This window comes from Cyprinodon tularosa, unplaced genomic scaffold, assembly GCF_016077235.1.
Source record: "Cyprinodon tularosa strain WSP-4 unplaced genomic scaffold, ASM1607723v1 ctg87, whole genome shotgun sequence".
Classification (NCBI taxonomy): domain Eukaryota; kingdom Metazoa; phylum Chordata; class Actinopteri; order Cyprinodontiformes; family Cyprinodontidae; genus Cyprinodon; species Cyprinodon tularosa.
In genome coordinates this window covers 2082767-2101576 of record NW_024039640.1, presented here as the reverse complement: position 1 = coordinate 2101576, position 18810 = coordinate 2082767, and the positions used below count along the sequence as shown (strand labels likewise).

General features: G+C 39.5%; 1 protein-coding gene across 1 annotated transcript in view; it reads left to right on the top strand.

Moving 5' to 3' along the window:
* Positions 1-18810, top strand: part of sik3 (SIK family kinase 3) — an 84787-nt gene that overhangs the window by 46827 nt on the left and 19150 nt on the right. Inside the window, 11 exon segments of the mRNA XM_038273369.1 lie at positions 4073-4191; positions 4286-4396; positions 4505-4639; positions 9659-9739; positions 10131-10240; positions 10764-10920; positions 11016-11165; positions 11250-11323; positions 12152-12245; positions 12247-12287; positions 16805-16946. Of these exon segments, the coding sequence (XP_038129297.1) occupies positions 4073-4191; positions 4286-4396; positions 4505-4639; positions 9659-9739; positions 10131-10240; positions 10764-10920; positions 11016-11165; positions 11250-11323; positions 12152-12245; positions 12247-12287; positions 16805-16946 (1214 nt within the window).

Sequence of the window (18810 nt, the reverse complement as noted above, 5' to 3'; positions counted from 1 at the left end):
GAATTAAGGCAGAGGAGTCGCACATGCGAAGCACAAAACATAAAGCGTCAAAATCAAGTTACCGAGAAACATCCGGTATTTCTCAGTTTTGTTCCACCCTTGTCTCTGCAACGCCTCCACTTATCACCAAATCAAACATACTAAGAAAACGATACAAAGAAAAGTAGCTGCAAAAAAGACTTAGCACTGCTTATGTTGTCGCTTTAAAAGTGATTTGTTTTGTTTCCTGCTAAAACAAAATTTGTGAATTCAGTTAAATAATTGTTAAAATATATCTGTCATTTGTGTGTTTTTAGCTTTCTTCCTGTATGGGAAGCTTTTCAAAATTTGAAACATTAATGCAGTGGTTTATGTTATAATAAACCTTTTGGGTAAAGTTGTCGCAAGCAGGTTTTTCTTGTATTTCTTGTGAATATGGTCTTAAATTTTATTTCTAGTGGCATTAAAAAGTCTTGAATTTAACTTGCCTTATGCTGTAGGAACCCTGAAAAGGCTCGGTACCGGGCCTTTGGAGAGCTGAACCAAAAGGCTGCTCGGTAGTAACTCTCAGGAACTGGACTTCTTTACATCCAATCCTTTGTCTTCTGAGTGCTTCTGTCAAAGACCTAATATCCATCCCAACATGTGAATCAGCTGAAATGTTTGTCTTTCCATCTAGTGGTGCCTCAAAGGTGGAAACGTTAGGAAGAATAGATTAATATGAAACAATATAGTTTATTTTTTATATTAATTTAATACTCATACTAATTTAATACTCATTCTATTAGCAAACTGTCTGATTTACCTACTCAAATTAAGGGTAAATACACTTTATTTAAGAAATATTTACTAATTTCTAGAGTGTTTTTCCAGTGTAATAACCAAACACTCCACCTCTACACTGAAAAAACGATCTAGAAATAAGTAAAAATTTCTTAAATTAAGTGTATTTACCCTTAATTTCAGTAGGTTACTTAGATAGTTTGCCAATGGAATGAGCATTTTTACTCTTAAAATAAGATAATTACCGTAAATTCCGGACTATAGAGCACACCTGATTACAAGCCGCACGCTCTGATTTCAGAAAGAAAATCAATTTTGTACTTTTATAAGCCGCACCGAATTTTAAGCCGCAGGTTTCCCACGTTGTATGAGATATTTACAAATAAAGATATTACACGTGAGCATTTTTTTAACGTTTGATTTAATTATTATGATAAAACAAACAAATACGGTACATATTATGAATGCTTTTTTTTAATTCAAACTACCTGTAACACATTTAAATATACGTATGTGTCGGTATCACGCAAATAACGCTGCATATACCGGTACTTTTAATTGAACAACGCACAGAACATTGTAGCCAACCAGGAAAAGTAATTCATCACTTTCTTCTTCCTCCTGCGCACTAAAACCCTCAAAGTCCTCTTCCTCGGTGTCTGAATGGAACAGCTTCAGGATGCCGTCACTGACTTCAGTCTCATCCTTGTTGCTCTCACTTGAGCACTCGCGGTCCTCTTCATCCAGCAGAAGCCCAGCCTTCCGAAAGCCGCCGCTGATGCTGGATGTTTTCACTCGGCTCCACGCATTGAGAACCCACAGGCAAATATCAGTGAAAGATGCCCTTCGCATACGGCATACTCATCAATTTTATGGTCCGTTTTTCGCGCCATGAAAAAAAAACATGTATTAGCCGCACTGTATTATAGGCCGCAGTGTTCAAACAGCGGGAAAAAAGTAGCGGCTTATAGTTCGGAATTTACGATAGATAATATGCACTTGAAATAAGAAAATGCAATTCTGTTTTCTTATTTTAAGTGTAAATTGTCTTGTTCCATTATCAAGATGTCTCTTTTACCTCCTCAATCCAAGAACAAATGCATTTATTTACTTAACTAGATTTTGATTTTTTCCAGTGTATGTGATTGAAATGGTTTGTTACTCTAAGCTCAGCTGACGGTGACAGTTTTCTCACATTCAGTAAATATGCAAGCATTAAGGACGACAGTGATAACCATGATGCTTAGAAAAATAATCAAATGAGGATTTTGTAAAAGAGAAAATTAGAATAAAGGATGTAAATGTATTACTATTTAACCCGTTTTTTCTCCAATAGAGGTGGGTTGACACGTTTTTGTTAACCTGCAGCTTCTTCTGTCTCTCTTGTTCTTTTAAAATAAATGTAAAAAAAAAATAGAAATATTTTGACGCAAATTCAAACTCTTATTTCTTGCATGATGATCTTAGTAAAAATATGTTAATGATGATTAAAATGGACTATTGTCTGGACACAAGTTTGAACAGTTGGAAACAGGAAGTGGTCCACATGCTTGGAAATTACAGATGATATTAAAATATCTAGTTTGATGCTGTCGTTTGTTTTTGCTTGATTTTAATTTTTTTATTCATTTCAGGCAATATGTTTTGACAGAAAACAAAAAGATCACCACACACATAACTGATCATCTTATCACAAAGAAAACGAGAAACAACAGCAATGGCCCTAGTCATGTAACAAGACAAAATAAATTCAACTTGCCTGAAAGGCAGTGGGAAGAGGCCAACTTATTAAATCCCATGATTAATGATTAATGCATTTACTAGTAAGGAAGCGCTGTGCTAAGCTATGGGTGAGTCAGAGGGGGCAATGGGCTGTGACTACACGTTTGAGAGAAAAAAAGTTGTTTACCACCAGTTCTTGTTTTTATCTTGTTCAAAAACAGTTTTTACCGTCAGAGATGTAAAGTTGTACAAACTAAGGCATACTTAAGGTTCTTAGTTGTTATTTTTTATCCTTTAAAAATACTAATAAAATTAAAAAAACTTTCAATTTATGTTATGTAGCCTCGTAAGACCATCCTGATCTCGCGAGCTTTCAAGGTTTCACTCGCAGATCAGTCTGGCTACTTTCCGTTAAAGAAAATTTGGAGCCGTTCACCAAACGAACAGCGTTGGCTTTGAGGCGGGTTGAGGTCTGACGCAACGAGAAGCGCGGCAGTTCAGTCTAAAGAACATGGAGGCTTCAGCCGATGAAACTAGCGTTAGCGTGGCTATCGAGCAAGTTTTATCGGAATTACAGAGTATTTCTTCACTGAAAGAAGAGCAAAACACTGCTCTGGAGGCTTTTCTCAGAGGAAAAGATGTTTTTGCTCTTCTCCCGACTGGTTTCGGCAAGAGTAGCCTGGCTTGTGGTTGTGTTTTCGTCGTCGCTCTGTTAGTACGTCATATGCTTCGTTGATCTGATTGGTTTATTTGGCCCGTCTATCACCAACAAAGGCCAATCAGCTGACCAGTATTTTCGCCCCTTCCCAAAATTACTTCAACGGAAGGTTTCCAGATGGATATGCGGAGCAAATCCATCTGGCGGAGTCAGTTTAGAAGCTATGTACAAGACAGTAGAACTCTGCAAAAAGTGATCCAACAATACGTAAAATGTCCTTAATTTAACTGCATTTGCCTCTAATTTCAGCAGGTAAATAAAACCATCCGTCAGTTAAATTATTACTTTTTTTTATCCCTAAAAAGTTGTTAAAATAAGATACTGAAGTAGTTTTTTTTTATTTAAACATAAATCTTATTGTTGTACTGTTTAAACTGAACTTTTTGTCTTGATAACCTTCTCAAAACAAGAAAGGACATGATTTACTTAGATGTCAATTTTTTTGCTGTGTAGTTTTTATGGTATTGATTGTGAGGAAAGTTTATTTGCACAAAGACAATTTAAAGTGCTTGACATGTTTTAAACAAATAGGAGAGTAAACGCAGAATAAAGGCAAATAAAATGAAAAACAATATATAAAAGCAGGTGGTATAGCAAATAAAACAGACCACAAATTTAAACTAATTATACATCCGTTAACAGTTTAACTTTAACAGTCAAAGGCAGCTCTAAGCAAGTTTGACTTAAAATAACAAGCTTTTAGCACTTAAACGTCTTCTCGGGTTTTTTGTTTTTGTCATTTGGTGCAATGAAAGAAGTTTCTGCCACTTGTTTCTTCAGGGAGACTGAACTCTGGTTCTCTGACCCTGGAGTTGGTGTATTTTGTGGTTCTTTGTATCACACTGACTCTTTCTGTGTGTGTCGTTGCAGACTGTGAGTACTTAATTAGACACATGTTAGTCCTGGAGCCCAGTAGACGGTTGAGTATGGAGCAGATCTGTAAAAACAAGTGGATGAGGCAAGGAGACCCAGACCCTGACTTTGACAGGGTGAGACCCTCCACTGATTAGAAAAGAATTCACTCCATTTTTGTTTCCCCTACGAGGAAGTCATCATCTGGATACCGCTTTTGTTTCCTTTTAGTTGATAGCGGAGTGCGTGCAGGTGAAGACGGAGAGAGAGATCGAGCTCATCAACGAGCAGGTGCTGATGGCCATGTCTGAGATGGGCTTGGACAGAGAACGCACAATCCAGGTTTGACGCCGCTGCACCTCATATCCATTCGCCTCACTTCTCACCTCCAGCTTCTGTTCGTTTTTACGGGCGTAAAGAAAATTGTTTCATTCCATCTTTCTTCTCCAGTCCTTGCAAACGGACGCATACGATCACTACAGTGCCATCTACAGTCTGCTCGCAGAACGCCTCAAGAAACACAAGACGCTGCGTGTGGCGCCGCCCCCGCCGCGCTCCATCAGCTATCCTCTAAACGCCATTCAGGTGAACTATTTCCTCTCCTTTTTCAGGTTGTTTTTAGACGCTGGCTGCGTTTCTTTCCTTTTATACACTGCAAAAACGATCTGAAATTAAGTAAAAATGTCTTAAATCAAGTGTAGTGTACCCTTAATTTGAGCAGGTAAATAAGATAGTTTGCCAATGGATTTAGTATTTTTACACTTAAAATAAGTCAATTAGATGATATGCACTTGAAATGAGACAATGCAATTGATTTTTCTTATTTCAAATGTAAATTGTCTTGCTCCATTGGCAAAGTGTCTCATTTACCTCCTCAATTCAGGATAAAATGCACTTATTTTAAGAAAAAAATGACTTATTTAGATTTACATTTTTGCAGTGTAGCTTAAAAGTCTTTATGCTGTTAATGCTCCTTATTCCTGAAAAGAAATTTCACAAACATTTTTGCCGTGCAGCGCACAATAGTTCAAGATTCCATATCAGATTTGTCTTAATTTTTTGGTAAATCTGAACAAAAAAAATAACTTAGCTTGTTATTAAAAGACATGAAGTCAATGCAAGATTGCTAAGTCTGTGTGGAAATGCAAAGTAGTAAAAACAAAGCTATATATAAGAGAGTTTTAACACCAACATAGTGAAACTTACATTCCCTGAAGCATTTAATGAGTAAATTTTCCCGATCAGCAAACCTTCAGGCAGAGGCAACAGGCAAAACTTGTTTCTGCATCTAGTCAGTAAATTTATTTTAAGGCAGCGACGGGTAAAAGCGACGTACAATCCCACACTTCTGACAGATGAAGGAGGAATTTAAAAACATCGGACACAATCGGGCTGGGTGTGAGTATAGTTGTGTCCGACGCCGTTTTCAGTTGTAAAGGCGTGTTCGTGAATATAATACAAACAGAAAAGGGTTAAAATTCAAAACATGTTTTAATCACAAATAGAATCAGGCTCTGTATGAAAATCTGACTCCCCTTCCTGCAAAAACCGCCTTAGATGCAGTTTACCACATGTATGTAAAATATTTAGCATCGTATTATTTTACGCATCAGTAAACAACCTAATTACACTGGGAAAAAAATCGAAATCTAGTTAATTTTTTTTCCCTTAAAATAAGTGCATTGAGACGGTAAAATACACATTTTGCCAATGGAACAAGACAATTTACACTTAAAATTAGAAAACACAAATGCATTGTCTTATTTCAAGTGCATATTATCTAATTATCTTATTTTAAATGTAAAAATACTCATTCCATTGGCAAATTATCTCATTTACCTACTCAAATAAAGGATAAATACACCTAATTTAAGAAATCTTTACTTATTTCTAGATCGTTTTTCCAGTGTACACCAGAAACTTTTTTTTAAAAACTATCAATATCTAAAGAAGTCCTTTCTTCTTAAAATAAGTGCCTTTGTTCCTGAACTGAGGGGGAAAGTGAGCCACTTTGTCAATAGAACAAGAAAGTTTAACTTTAAAATAAGAAAGAATAATTATTGCATTGTTATATTTCAAGTGCATATTATCTAATTATCTCATTTTAAGATTAAAGATACTCATTCCATTGACAGATCATCTTATTTACCTACTCAAATTAAGGTTAAATGTACAGGTGCTGGTCATAAAATTAGAATATCATGAAAAAGTAGATTGATTTCAGTAATTCCATTTAAAAAGTGAAACTTGTATATTATATTCATACATTACATACAAACTCATATATTTCAGATGTTTATTTTGTTTAATTTTGATGATTACAAATGACAACAAATGAAAATCTCAAATTCATCATATCAGAAAATTAGAATATTGTGAAAAGGTTCAAAATTGATGGCCCCTGGTGCCACACTCTAATCAGCTAATTAACTCAAACCACCTGCAAAAGCCTTTAAATGGTCTTTCAGTCTAGTTCTATAGGCTACACAATCATGGGGAAGACTGCTGACTTGACAGTTGTCCAAAAGACGACCATCGACACCTTGCACAAGGAGGGCAAGACACAAAAGGTCATCGCTAAAGAGGCTGGCTGTTCACAGAGCTCAGTGTCCAAGCACATTAATAGAGAGGCGAAGGGAAGGAAAAGATGTGGTCGAAAAAAGTGTACAAGCAAGAGAGATAACCGCACCCTGGAGAGGATTGTGAAACAAAACCCATTCAAAAATGTGGGGGAGATTCACAAAGAGTGGACTGCAGCTGGAGTGAGTGCTTCAAGAACCACCACACACAGACGTATGAAAGACATGGGTTTCTGCTGTCGCATTCCTTGTGTCAAGCCACTCTTGAACCACAGACAGCGTCAGAAGCGTCTTGCCTGGGCTAAAGAGAAACAGGACTGGACTGCTGGTGAGTGGTCCAAAGTCATGTTCGCTGATGAAAGTAAATTTTGCATTTCCTTTGGAAATCAAGGTCCCAGAGTCTGGAGGAAAAGAAGAGAGGCACTTCATCCACGTTGCTTGAAGTCCAGTGTAAAGTTTCCACAGTCAGTGATGGTTTGGGGTGCCATGTCATCTGCTGGTGTTGGTCCATTGTGTTTTCTGAGGTCCAGGGTCAACGCAGCCACATACCAGGAAGTTTTAGAGCACTTCATGCTTCCTGCAGCTGACCAACTTTTTGGAGATGCAGATTTCATTTTCCAACAGGACTTGGCACCTGCACACAGTGCCAAAGCTACCAGTACCTGGTTGAAGGACCATGGTATCCCTGTTCTTAATTGGCCAGCAAACTCTCCTGACCTTAACCCCATAGAAAATCTATGGGGTATTGTGAAGAAGAAGATGCAATACACCAGACCCAACAATTCAGAAGAGCTAAAAGCCACTATTAGAGCAACCTGGGCTATCATAACACCTGAGCAGTGCCACAGACTGATCGACTCCATGCCACGCCGCATTGCTGCAGTAATACAGGCCAAAGGAGGCCCAACTAAATACTGAGTGCTGTACATGCTCATACTTTTCATGTTCATACTTTTCAGTTGGCCAACATTTCTATAAATCCTTTGTTTTTATTGGTCTTCAGTAATATTCTAATTTTCTGATATGATGAATTTGAGATTTTCATTTGTTGTCATTTGTAATCATCAAAATTAAACAAAATAAACATCTGAAATATATGAGTTTGTATGTAATGTATGAATATAATATACAAGTTTCACTTTTTAAATGGAATTACTGAAATCAATCTACTTTTTCATGATATTCTAATTTTATGACCAGCACCTGTATTTAATATAAGAAATGTTGTTAATTGTAGATTGTTTTTGCAGTGTATGAGCAAAAATCAATGAATTGTCGGTTACCTTGGTACACTGCAAAATAAATCATTTAGAAATTAGTAAAAAATTCTTTAAAAAAATGTATTTACTCTTAATTTGATTAGGGAAATAAGATGGTCTGCCAATGGTATGAGTATTTGTACGCTTAAAATAAGATCATTAGATATTATGCACACGAAATAAGAGACTGCAGCAGTTTTTTATTATTTTAAATGTAAATTGTCTTATTCCTTTGATGAAGTTTGTCTCTCAATGTAAAAAGAAATGCACTTATTTGAAGAAAAATTGATCTGCTTGGATTTCATTTTTTGCAGTGCACAGACGTTGAATCATGAACTCCCGTTGGTTACTGTCATGTCCAGGTGCTCCCAGAATTCCCGTCCATCTATTGCATTTTCTAAGCCTGGTTTCTGATTTTGGGGAATAAAACTGCCTGTGTTCCACCCTTTAACTAGTTAGTAGGAGTTAGTATAGTCAATGCATTAGCTTCATGTTCCCTGGATGACTCATGTCTCTGTCTATCATTAGTCTAAATGCTGAAAACTTTCCTGGAAGCAACTCCGTACTCTAATCTGATTGGTTCAGCCACATTGAGGCAACATATTAAGGTTTTTGTCCGAGCTGTTGGATCAGATTCTTGCATCAAGTGATCAACTATCTGGGTGATGTTTCTTTCTACAGTGGAGAAAAAAATCAAATATCAATTGTTGTTTTTTTTGTTCGTTAATGACGCTTATAATTTAGGAAAATCTGGATGTTTTTTTTTTTATTTTATTTTTTCGATCCACTGCCTGAGCTTCCAAAGCTCAGACTGAGATTAATTCATCACTTTTTGTTCTTGGATGTCTCCTCATAACTGATGGGGAAAAAAACACTCTTTGAGATCACTAGCTGTTTTATTTTCATTGTTTGTCGTGAAACATGATTATTTTCCAGCTGGGATTTTGTTTCCCTTTAAATTAAGCTTACCTCCCAGAGGGGATGACGGACATCAAAGCTAGTTTTTCAGAGCAATTTATATAATTTATTGTTTTTGTTATGAAACTTGAATAAAAAAAATTAAGAAGAGATCAACTAATCCGATTTGGCAGGAAAGAAACATCAGAGATCAGACTTTTAAGCCCTGTGGCCCATCTCCGTGCTTTCTGCAAACAATTTAACCCAATCGTTTAGGTTCTGTTACCATGGTGATTATAGGCTCAAGAAGCTACAAGTTTTAATTGCATCGCCTCTTGTTGTTTTTCAGTAACAGTAGTTGAACGTAGTTGCAGAGTCTCTTGAGTCTTTATGTTTAAAAAAAAGGACAAAATGTTGCATTTGTGCCATTTTGGTAAAAATTGAAATCAGACTAAAAAAAGAACAGATTTGTTTTTATCAAAACTGGAAGTTTGAGTTAGAAAAATGTCACTATTGTTCACAAGAATCTGTAAAAACTAAATGAAAATTTGTTTGGTTTTTAGTTTAAGCTGGTTTTGTCTTTTTTTTTTTGATAAGTCTATATTGCAGGCAGTAGTTTTTACATGACTTTCCTGAGTTAACCTTACTGTAGTCTCCTACTGAGTGAAGACTAGGTTTTAACCCACATCTGTCAATCCCATTCCTCTAAGAAGATTGCAATGAAAGCTGCACAATCCTCAGCATAACCTCCGTGTGTGTGTGTGTGTGTGTGTGTGTGTGTGTGTGTGTGTGTGTGTGTGTGTGTGTGTGTGTGTGTGTGTGTGTGTGTGTGTGTGTGTGTGTGTGTGTGTGTGTGTGTCCATGCCCAGCAGACAGACCAGCAAGGTAATCCTGTTAGCATGACGGTGCCCCATGTCCAGCTCATCAACCCAGAGAACCAAATTGTAGAGGTGAGTCAGCGCTGAACCCTTCATGGGTGGTTGTTGTTGTTCCAGCCTGTAACGTTATGCTTGTGAGCTCAGCTAAAAGAAGTCTGAGATGAAAGCTGCTTGTACCTTTTCAAAGTTGCACTCGAAGAACGACTATAGAGTCATTTCTTCTGTTTACTACGCATGTTGACTCAAACCTTCCCTGCAGACTGTTGTCAGTCCCAATCGCACATGCATGCTCAGACATAACACTGAAGCTCTGAGTCACAGGCACGGCGTCAGCTCCCTGCACCGCAGCGGAGATTCGAGTGGAAAACTCAAAGATGTTCAATAGGATGAAACTTGGATTGATTTAAGATTTTATTTCGACCTCTGACGTAGATTTCTAATCTTTAAATCTGTTTTTGTTCAGCCTGATGGTAACATGGCGCTGGACAGCGATGAGGGAGAAGAGCCGTCTCCAGAGGCCATGGCTCGCTACCTTTCTATGAGGCGACACACTGTGGGGGTACCAGACCAAAGGTGACTTTTATTAAAACTGCTTTTCCCTCTGATCTCAATATCGAAACATTTCTCTTTCGTTTTTGTCTGAAAGTCTTTTCTTACTCACAAAAGTTTTATTCCCATTGAACTTCAACCTTATATTGGGATTTTGTTTTAAAAAGCAGTGTGAAAAATAAGGATTTTACCTCACTGCTATTTTGCAAGCTCTTCAACTTAGAAATCATGGAGGGGTCTGAAATTGTCATTGCAGGTGCATGTCCACTGTGAAAGACATAATCTAAAAAAAATATCCAGAAATCACAATGTATAATTTTTTTTAACTCTTTCTTTGTATGATACAGCTGCAAAGTATCATACAAATAAAGAGTCTTTTTCAGGCCGTGGCTTTCTGCCAGAGGTTAATTGTTAGTCCAGAGCTAAATCTTAAGGATCTGAAGGAGATAAGGTCTATGGATGTGCAAAACTGGGATTGAAGTTATTATTTAAAGCAAAAGTAAAGCCCTGCTGACTAACTTCTGATGTTCGGGTGCTTCCATCACAGGACAGAGATGCAGGAGGAACTCCAGAGGCTTCCACCAGGTTTCCCTCGTGGTGTGATCCCCCAACCCCCCTTCCCTCAACTTACCCCCACCATGGCCCAAATGCACACACTCATGCCCACACAGAGCCTGCAGCCTACGCAGCAGCTGGAGTACAAGGTACAGTGACTGACTTTATTCTGGATGCTTGTTTTTTTTTCTTTTTTAATCTGTGGAAACCCTCCTGAATATTTCCCCTCCGTACGACGCTGCAGGAGCAATCGCTGCTGCAGCCGCCTACTCTGCAGCTCCTAAACGGCATGGGCCCCCTGGGCCGAAGAGCTTCCGATGGCGGGGCCAACATCCAGTTACACGCTCAGCTCCTGAAGAGGCCCCGAGGGCCCTCGCCGCTCGTCGCCAGTCCGGTGAGGCTCCATATCTCTGCATGCACGTTTTTTTCAGCCCGTGTGCCGAACTTGTTTGACGAGTGAACTCTTTGCCTCTCTCAGCATCCTAATACCTCTGTAGCTCCGGTGGATGAGGAGGGGTCAGATGGAGAGCCAGACCAAGAGGCGGTGCAGAGGTAACCCATGGTGACGGGGTTTTTGGCTAAGGGTATTGGTTATAGAGATGCCATCTGAACAGGGAAACGCTGAAATCTAGAGATACCAGGTCAAAGTTGAGATGAAGATTAGAGCTAGTGAAAAAATTCGTAGTCAGACTCATAGAATGCGCTCCAGAATCTATCGAGGGTATTTCTAGGGTTTATTCTAAAACCATTTGTAGGTCGAAGGTTTCAGCTGCTCCTCTTCAGACTGCATGTTCTCGTCTCCTCGCCGGTGTCCTGGGTTGCTGGGAGTAAGTGCCTTCAGGCTGCTCTGCTTTTTTTCCCCCCTTGGGAGGTGGCCACTGTGCTGTGGTGCTTATCCCATCTTTTCCTCTTTCTCCATCGCACAAAGTGCCTTCTGCCATCATCCCGAAGCGATTCTGCCATCCGTTCTCTCAAACTCTCTGACCCAGAGCTGCTTTATCTTTCTCATCTGCGTAAGTGCCAAAATGGTTCTGTGGACTTTTTTTTTTATTTTCACCCTTTCTCACACAGCTTTGCTAACTCTGAAGCTTGCCAAAGCGGCGACCGCAAAAGAACGTAGCAACCGACCCGATCCTTTAATTGGCAGCTGGGTGGTTGTTTGAATCCCATAAAGCCTTAACATCCATCTGTGGTGTCATTTGATTTGATGTTTTCTGATTAGCTAAGATGATATGAATGATGGCACCTTTTGGCAGAGGTGGGAAGGGCTGGGCCTCCCCCGCCCCCATCCCTGTTAGCCAATGAGGACAGAGAGCTGACCAGCGCTGCTTCCTGTCTCCCACCCTCACCCCGTCCTCCTTCCCCCTTCCTGCGGCCCAGGTACCTGGCGAACCGCTCCAAGCGGCACACGGCGCACGTGCTCCCAAGCATTTCGCATGGCGACCCCTCGACAGAGTCGCAGCGACCCCAGGGCCCCCCGCCAGAGGGGCGGCTGGGTGCCTGACACATATGCCCGGTGAGGGGACACGCTAACTCTGACCTGTATATACACCAACACACTCCCACGCACAGAGTCCCACTTAAACACTCACACATAAAAAAAGTGCCTGGCTCTGGTTATCACTTCCTCACATTGGTGTTAAGGCACCAGGTGAGGGATGTTCTTCCATAGAGATGCACCGATCACCTAATCTTGATTCCTCCTGGTTATTTTCAAGGTTCAAATTAAAAACTGAGATTTTTTTGTTTTTAGAAAAAAATTCTACATTTCTCTTCAGTAACTAAAACCCACTCAAAATTAGAAAGGTAACGAGGAACTAATGGGTTGTTATATAGTTAAGGTGGCAGTGGAGCCTCCAGTCCCATTATATAATTATATGTAGTCCTACTGCATAAATGTACCGAAAATAAGTTTGTTTCTTGAAATAAGTGTAAATAACACTTTTATTAATACTCTGCTCAAAAAATAATGGGAACATGTGAACAACACAATATAATTAAATCAAAATTTTGTGAAATCAAACTCTACTCTAGTCAACTCTGTCTCCTTGGGAAGCAACATTGACAATCAACTTCAAATGGTGTTGTGCAAATTGAATGACAACAGGTGGAAATGATTGGCAATTAGATTTCTATGTGTCTATATATATACTCTTTACCCTGTATATAGCTAGCTCTTAGTTATAGAAAACATATTTATTGTTCAGGAATAAGGTTTTAGCTCTGTTAGACTGGTAGCCAGGTAATTGACATTTCGTCGTCAAGATTCACCTTGTGTTTTTTTGTGCAATGACAATAAAGGAAGTCTAAGTCTAAGACACACTCAATAAAGAATTGGTTTAGCAGGTGGGGACCTCAGACCGCTTCTCAATACTTATGCTTTCTGGTTGATGCTTTGGTCACTTTAGAATGATAGTGGTGCCTTTACACTCGTGGTTGCATTGGACAGACTCTACAACCTACACAAGTGGCTCAGGTAGTGCAGTTCATCCAGGATTGCACATCAATGCGAGCTGTGGCAAGAAGGTTCGCTGTGTGTTAACGTAGTGTCCAGAGGCTAAAGGTGCTGCCAGGGGACATGTCTGTACACCAGGAAATGTGGAGGAGGCTCTAGGAGGGCAACAACCCAACAACAGGACCGCTAGCTCTGCCTTTGTGAAAGGAGGAACAGGAGGAGCACTGCCCGAGCCCTGCAAAATGATCTCCGGCAAGTCACAGATGTGCATGTGTCTGCACAAACTATTAGAAACCTACTCCAAGAGGATGGTATGAGGGCTCAAAGTCCACAGATGGGATGTTTGGCATTTGAAAGAGAACACCAGGATTGGCAAATTCGCCACTGGTGCCCTATGCTCTTCATCAATGAAAACAGGTTCACAATACAGGTGCTGGTCATAAAATTAGAATATCATGAAAAAGTTGATTGATTTCAGTAATTCCATTTAAAAAGTGAAACTTGTATATTATATTCATACATTACATACAAACTCATATATTTCAGATGTTTATTTTGTTTAATTTTGATGATTACAAATGACAACAAATGAAAATCTCAAATTCATCATATCAGAAAATTAGAATATTGTGAAAAGGTTCAAAATTGACGGCCCCTGGTGCCACACTCTAATCAGCTAATTAACTCAAACCACCTGCAAAAGCCTTTAAATGGTCTTTCAGTCTAGTTCTATAGGCTACACAATCATGGGGAAGACTGCTGACTTGACATTTGTCCAAAAGACGACCATCGACACCTTGCACAAGGAGGGCAAGACACAAAAGGTCATCGCTAAAGAGGCTGGCTGTTCACAGAGCTCAGTGTCCAAGCACATTAATAGAGAGGCGAAGGGAAGGAAAAGATGTGGTCGAAAAAAGTGTACAAGCAAGAGAGATAAGCGCACCCTGGAGAGGATTGTGAAACAAAACCCATTCAAAAATGTGGGGGAGATTCACAAAGAGTGGACTGCAGCTGGAGTGAGTGCTTCAAGAACCACCACACACAGACGTATGAAAGACATGGGTTTCTGCTGTCGCATTCCTTGTGTCAAGCCACTCTTGAACCACAGACAGCGTCAGAAGCGTCTTGCCTGGGCTAAAGAGAAACAGGACTGGACTGCTGGTGAGTGGTCCAAAGTCATGTTCTCTGATGAAAGTAAATTTTGCATTTCCTTTGGAAATCAAGGTCCCAGAGTCTGGAGGAAAAGAAGAGAGGCACTTCATCCACGTTGCTTGAAGTCCAGTGTAAAGTTTCCACAGTCAGTGATGGTTTGGGGTGCCATGTCATCTGCTGGTGTTGGTCCATTGTGTTTTCTGAGGTCCAGGGTCAACGCAGCCACATACCAGGAAGTTTTAGAGCACTTCATGCTTCCTGCAGCTGACCAACTTTTTGGAGATGCAGATTTCATTTTCCAACAGGACTTGGCACCTGCACACAGTGCCAAAGCTACCAGTACCTGGTTGAAGGACCATGGTATCCCTGTTCTTAATTGGCCAGCAAACTCTCCTGACCTTAACCCCATAGAAAATCTATGGGGTATTGTGAAGAAGAAGATGCAATACACCAGACCCAACAATTCAGAAGAGCTAAAAGCCACTATTAGAGCAACCTGGGCTATCATAACACCTGAGCAGTGCCACAGACTGATCGACTCCATGCCACGCCGCATTGCTGCAGTAATACAGGCCAAAGGAGGCCCAACTAAATACTGAGTGCTGTACATGCTCATACTTTTCATGTTCATACTTTTCAGTTGGCCAACATTTCTATAAATCCTTTGTTTTTATTGGTCTTCAGTAATATTCTAATTTTCTGATATGATGAATTTGAGATTTTCATTTGTTGTCATTTGTAATCATCAAAATTAAACAAAATAAACATCTGAAATATATGAGTTTGTATGTAATGTATGAATATAATATACAAGTTTCACTTTTTAAATGGAATTACTGAAATCAATCTACTTTTTCATGATATTCTAATTTTATGATCAGCACCTGTAAGTAGTGACAAAGTCTGGAGAGCGATCTGCTGCCTACAGCATCCGTCAGCAGGACCAGTTTGGCAGTGGGTCAGTAATAGTGAGGGGTGGCATTTCTTTGGAGGGCCACACAGCCCTCCATGTGCTCAGCAGAGGTAGATTGACTGCCTCTAGGTGCCGAGACAGGATCCTCAGACCCCTTGCAAGACCATATGCTGGTGTGGTTGGCCCTGGGTTCCTCCTAATGTAGGTCAATGCTAGACCTCATGTGACTCGAGTGTGTCAGTAGTTCCTGCGAGATTAAGACATTGAGTCCATGGACTGGCCCACCATTTCCCCAAATATGAAGCCAATTGAGCACATCTGGGACATCATGTCTCAATCCATCCTCCCTCAGAAAACCATCTGCCACCTCATCAGGAGCATGGCCAGGGGTTATAGGAAGATCATAAAGGCACATGGAGGCCACACACAATACTGAGCCTCATTTTGACCTGTTTTAAGGACATTACATCAAAGTTGGATCAGCCGGTAGTGTATTTTTCCCTTTAATTCTGTGTTTGACCCCAAATCCAGGCCTCTGTTGGTTAATTATTTGTATTTCCATTGATATTGTTGTTTCATTTTTTTGGTAAGAACATTACATTTTGTACAGAACAAAATATTCAATGAGAATATTTCATTCAATTATATCTAGGGTGTATTATTTGAGTGTTCCCTTTTCATTTTCTTGAGCAGTGTATATTAAGGATGTTTTTTTTCTTGTTTTAGGCACAAACATATTTTTCCATAGGCAGATTGTTTTACCTACCTGTTCAAATCAAGAACGAATTGACTAATTTCAAGAAAATGTACTTTTAGTCCATGTTCTGCAGTGGAGGTTCTCCTTAAAAGAGGAACGTGGCAGAAACAGTGGAAACCCTAATTGAGGCGAATATCTTTGGGAGCTTTTCTTTTATCAAGGCACATTTCTTATGGGTTCTTTTGTTTTGACATCATTTTCCTCCAATTAAGGAAGTTTTTTTTCTTAGTTACTAATGGATGATTTATATTTCTGTCTCGAAATCTTTATATTTGACTACATCAGAAAGACCTAATCCAAACATGAGGTTTTGTTGAATTGCTCTAGTTAAACATTCCCTGAACAAGTGAAAGTCTAAGGACATGCAAACATACGGTAGTATATAACAACAACAAAAAAGTGGTTGGTGGTTAATATTGCAAAACCCTCACCGGTCATTATTTGCATGAGGAAAGAAACAACTTATACCAAAGCTTTTACTGGATTTATTAGTTTTTTTGTTTATCTCATCAGTTCTGGGAATGTTTAGTATTATTTTTTGTTTCCATATTTTTGCTTTACCGTGAAACTGGAGGTGAAGGCTCGAAGGTCTGACGTGTTTGTTTCTGTGTTTCTGACTGAATGGGTCCGTGTGTGTCGCTCTCCCTGTGTCACGTGCCGTGTTTTGTTACCCTTCACGTGGATGTGTGTGTGTGTGTGTGTGTGCATATGCCTGTGCACCTGTGTGCACCTCCCTCCCCCACCTGGCTTTTTCAGATCCACCTATAAGGACTGTAACACCCTACACCTCCCCATGGAGCGCTTCTCTCCTGTCAGACGCTTCTCCGACGGCGCCGCTTCCATCCAGGCCTTCAAGGCACATCTGGAGAACAGCAGCCTCATTAAGCAGCTCAAGCAGGTGCATCTCTCAGTTTAATGAGGGGAGGGGGGGGCTGTTTAATTTTTTTATTTTTTTTTTCTTCTGTTTTTGTCGCATTTAAAGCATGTATATTCTTTACTTTGGTCATTATGAAAAAGTTATTGCTGAACACACAGTAGGGGTGTGCAAAATAATCGTCATGACGATGCATCGCGATTCTAATTTTTGTGATCTGCTGCATCAATTCTTGATGCCAAGTATCGATTCTTAATTACCAAAAAGGAATAAATAAAATACATGATTTGTTGGCACACTTCAGCCAGAAACAAGTGGAATACAACTTTCAGTCCAGTAGATGTCGCTGCGGATACTGCGACGATTCATTCAAAAACAAAACATGGAGGAGACTGAGAAAATTTGCCCAGCTCCATCACATTCCAAGTCAGATGTTTGGATGCATTTTGGCTTTAAAATTAAAGAAGGTAAAAATGAAATTGATATGATGCACGTCATTTGCAAAAGGGGAAATGTCAAACATTTGAATGTTTCCATTTCATTGGTTTAAATGACCACTGAGGCCATGTAAACAGCACTGTTATTTTAAGTTTTATAAATCCTAAGCACTTTTTGTCAGTGTGTCCACTCCTGTAATAGTAATATTTGTGTCCAGTATTTGTTTTCATGGCAATACCTTCAAAAGTTGTTTCAATAAATACAGCTATATATGAATTCAGTTGCGTTCAGCTATGTATCAATTGAAGACACTATACAGATCATACACAGCCAGTCAGCCACTGTTAATAGCTGTATTTTTTTCTTACAGTGTTCAGTGAAAATATCGCAATGCATCGTAATATTACAAGTATCGCGATGCATCGTGATAGAATCACATCGTGGCATGTGAATTGTGATTCGAATCGAATCGTGACTTCTTTGGCAATACCCACCCTTAACACACAGTGGTTAATAATGATTAGTAACATGAAAAAGATTACTTAAAATAAAATCAGATAATCGCAAAAACCCTTAAAGGCATCAGATTGAATCTCGGATTCTTGTTAAAAGATAATTTGCTGTGAATCCAGCAGAGGTTTCAATGCATTTTATTCCAAAAAGTCAATAATATAAATATAAAAGATTTTGAGCATTTGTTCTTGGGTTCTTAGCTGAAGTATTTTATTAAAAAATATTTTGATCTAACACGGACTAAACATAATATCCTCATATTTGTAAAGGAAAAGTCTGGTCAGCAGGGAATAATCAATGGATCATTATCTATAACTAAGACAATAACTTTCGTCGCGATTGCTGCGTCTGGGAGCGGCCATTTTTGCCCAAATATAGTAACCCCTCCCTCCTGCCATCATCCAGCAGTGATGTCACGGTACGGTAAGCCTAGCGCCATTCTCCCCGCTTTACAAGCAAAATCAATGGGAACTACTAGACACATCTGCAATCAACGACAATTATTGAAGATTTCCAGAGGACTTCACCATTGAAAATCACCAGAGCTATAGTGAAACTGACAATGCCCACGTGCATGGCAGCTGCATGTTGGAATACATCGGGTAAAAGTGAAAAAATAAGGAGTTATTCACCTTTCCTGTTCCTGATCCTCCACGGACGGGTTCATCGTTGGATTGCCAACTTGAAGAGGAAGGATTCGCCATCGAACTTCTGGCCAGATTAAAAACACGTAATATGTAGCCAACATTTGGAAGAAGAATGTTTTCAAGTTGACTTGGATAATAGCGCGTTGTGACAAACACCAGATACAGCACTGGGACTTGATCAACAGCCGATACCGCACCGTGACGTCACAAACCAGTAGGCGGCAGTAGTGTTCTTTGACAAACATGGATGCCTCCAGTAAAGCACATTCAAATGAAAATTACTCTTAATT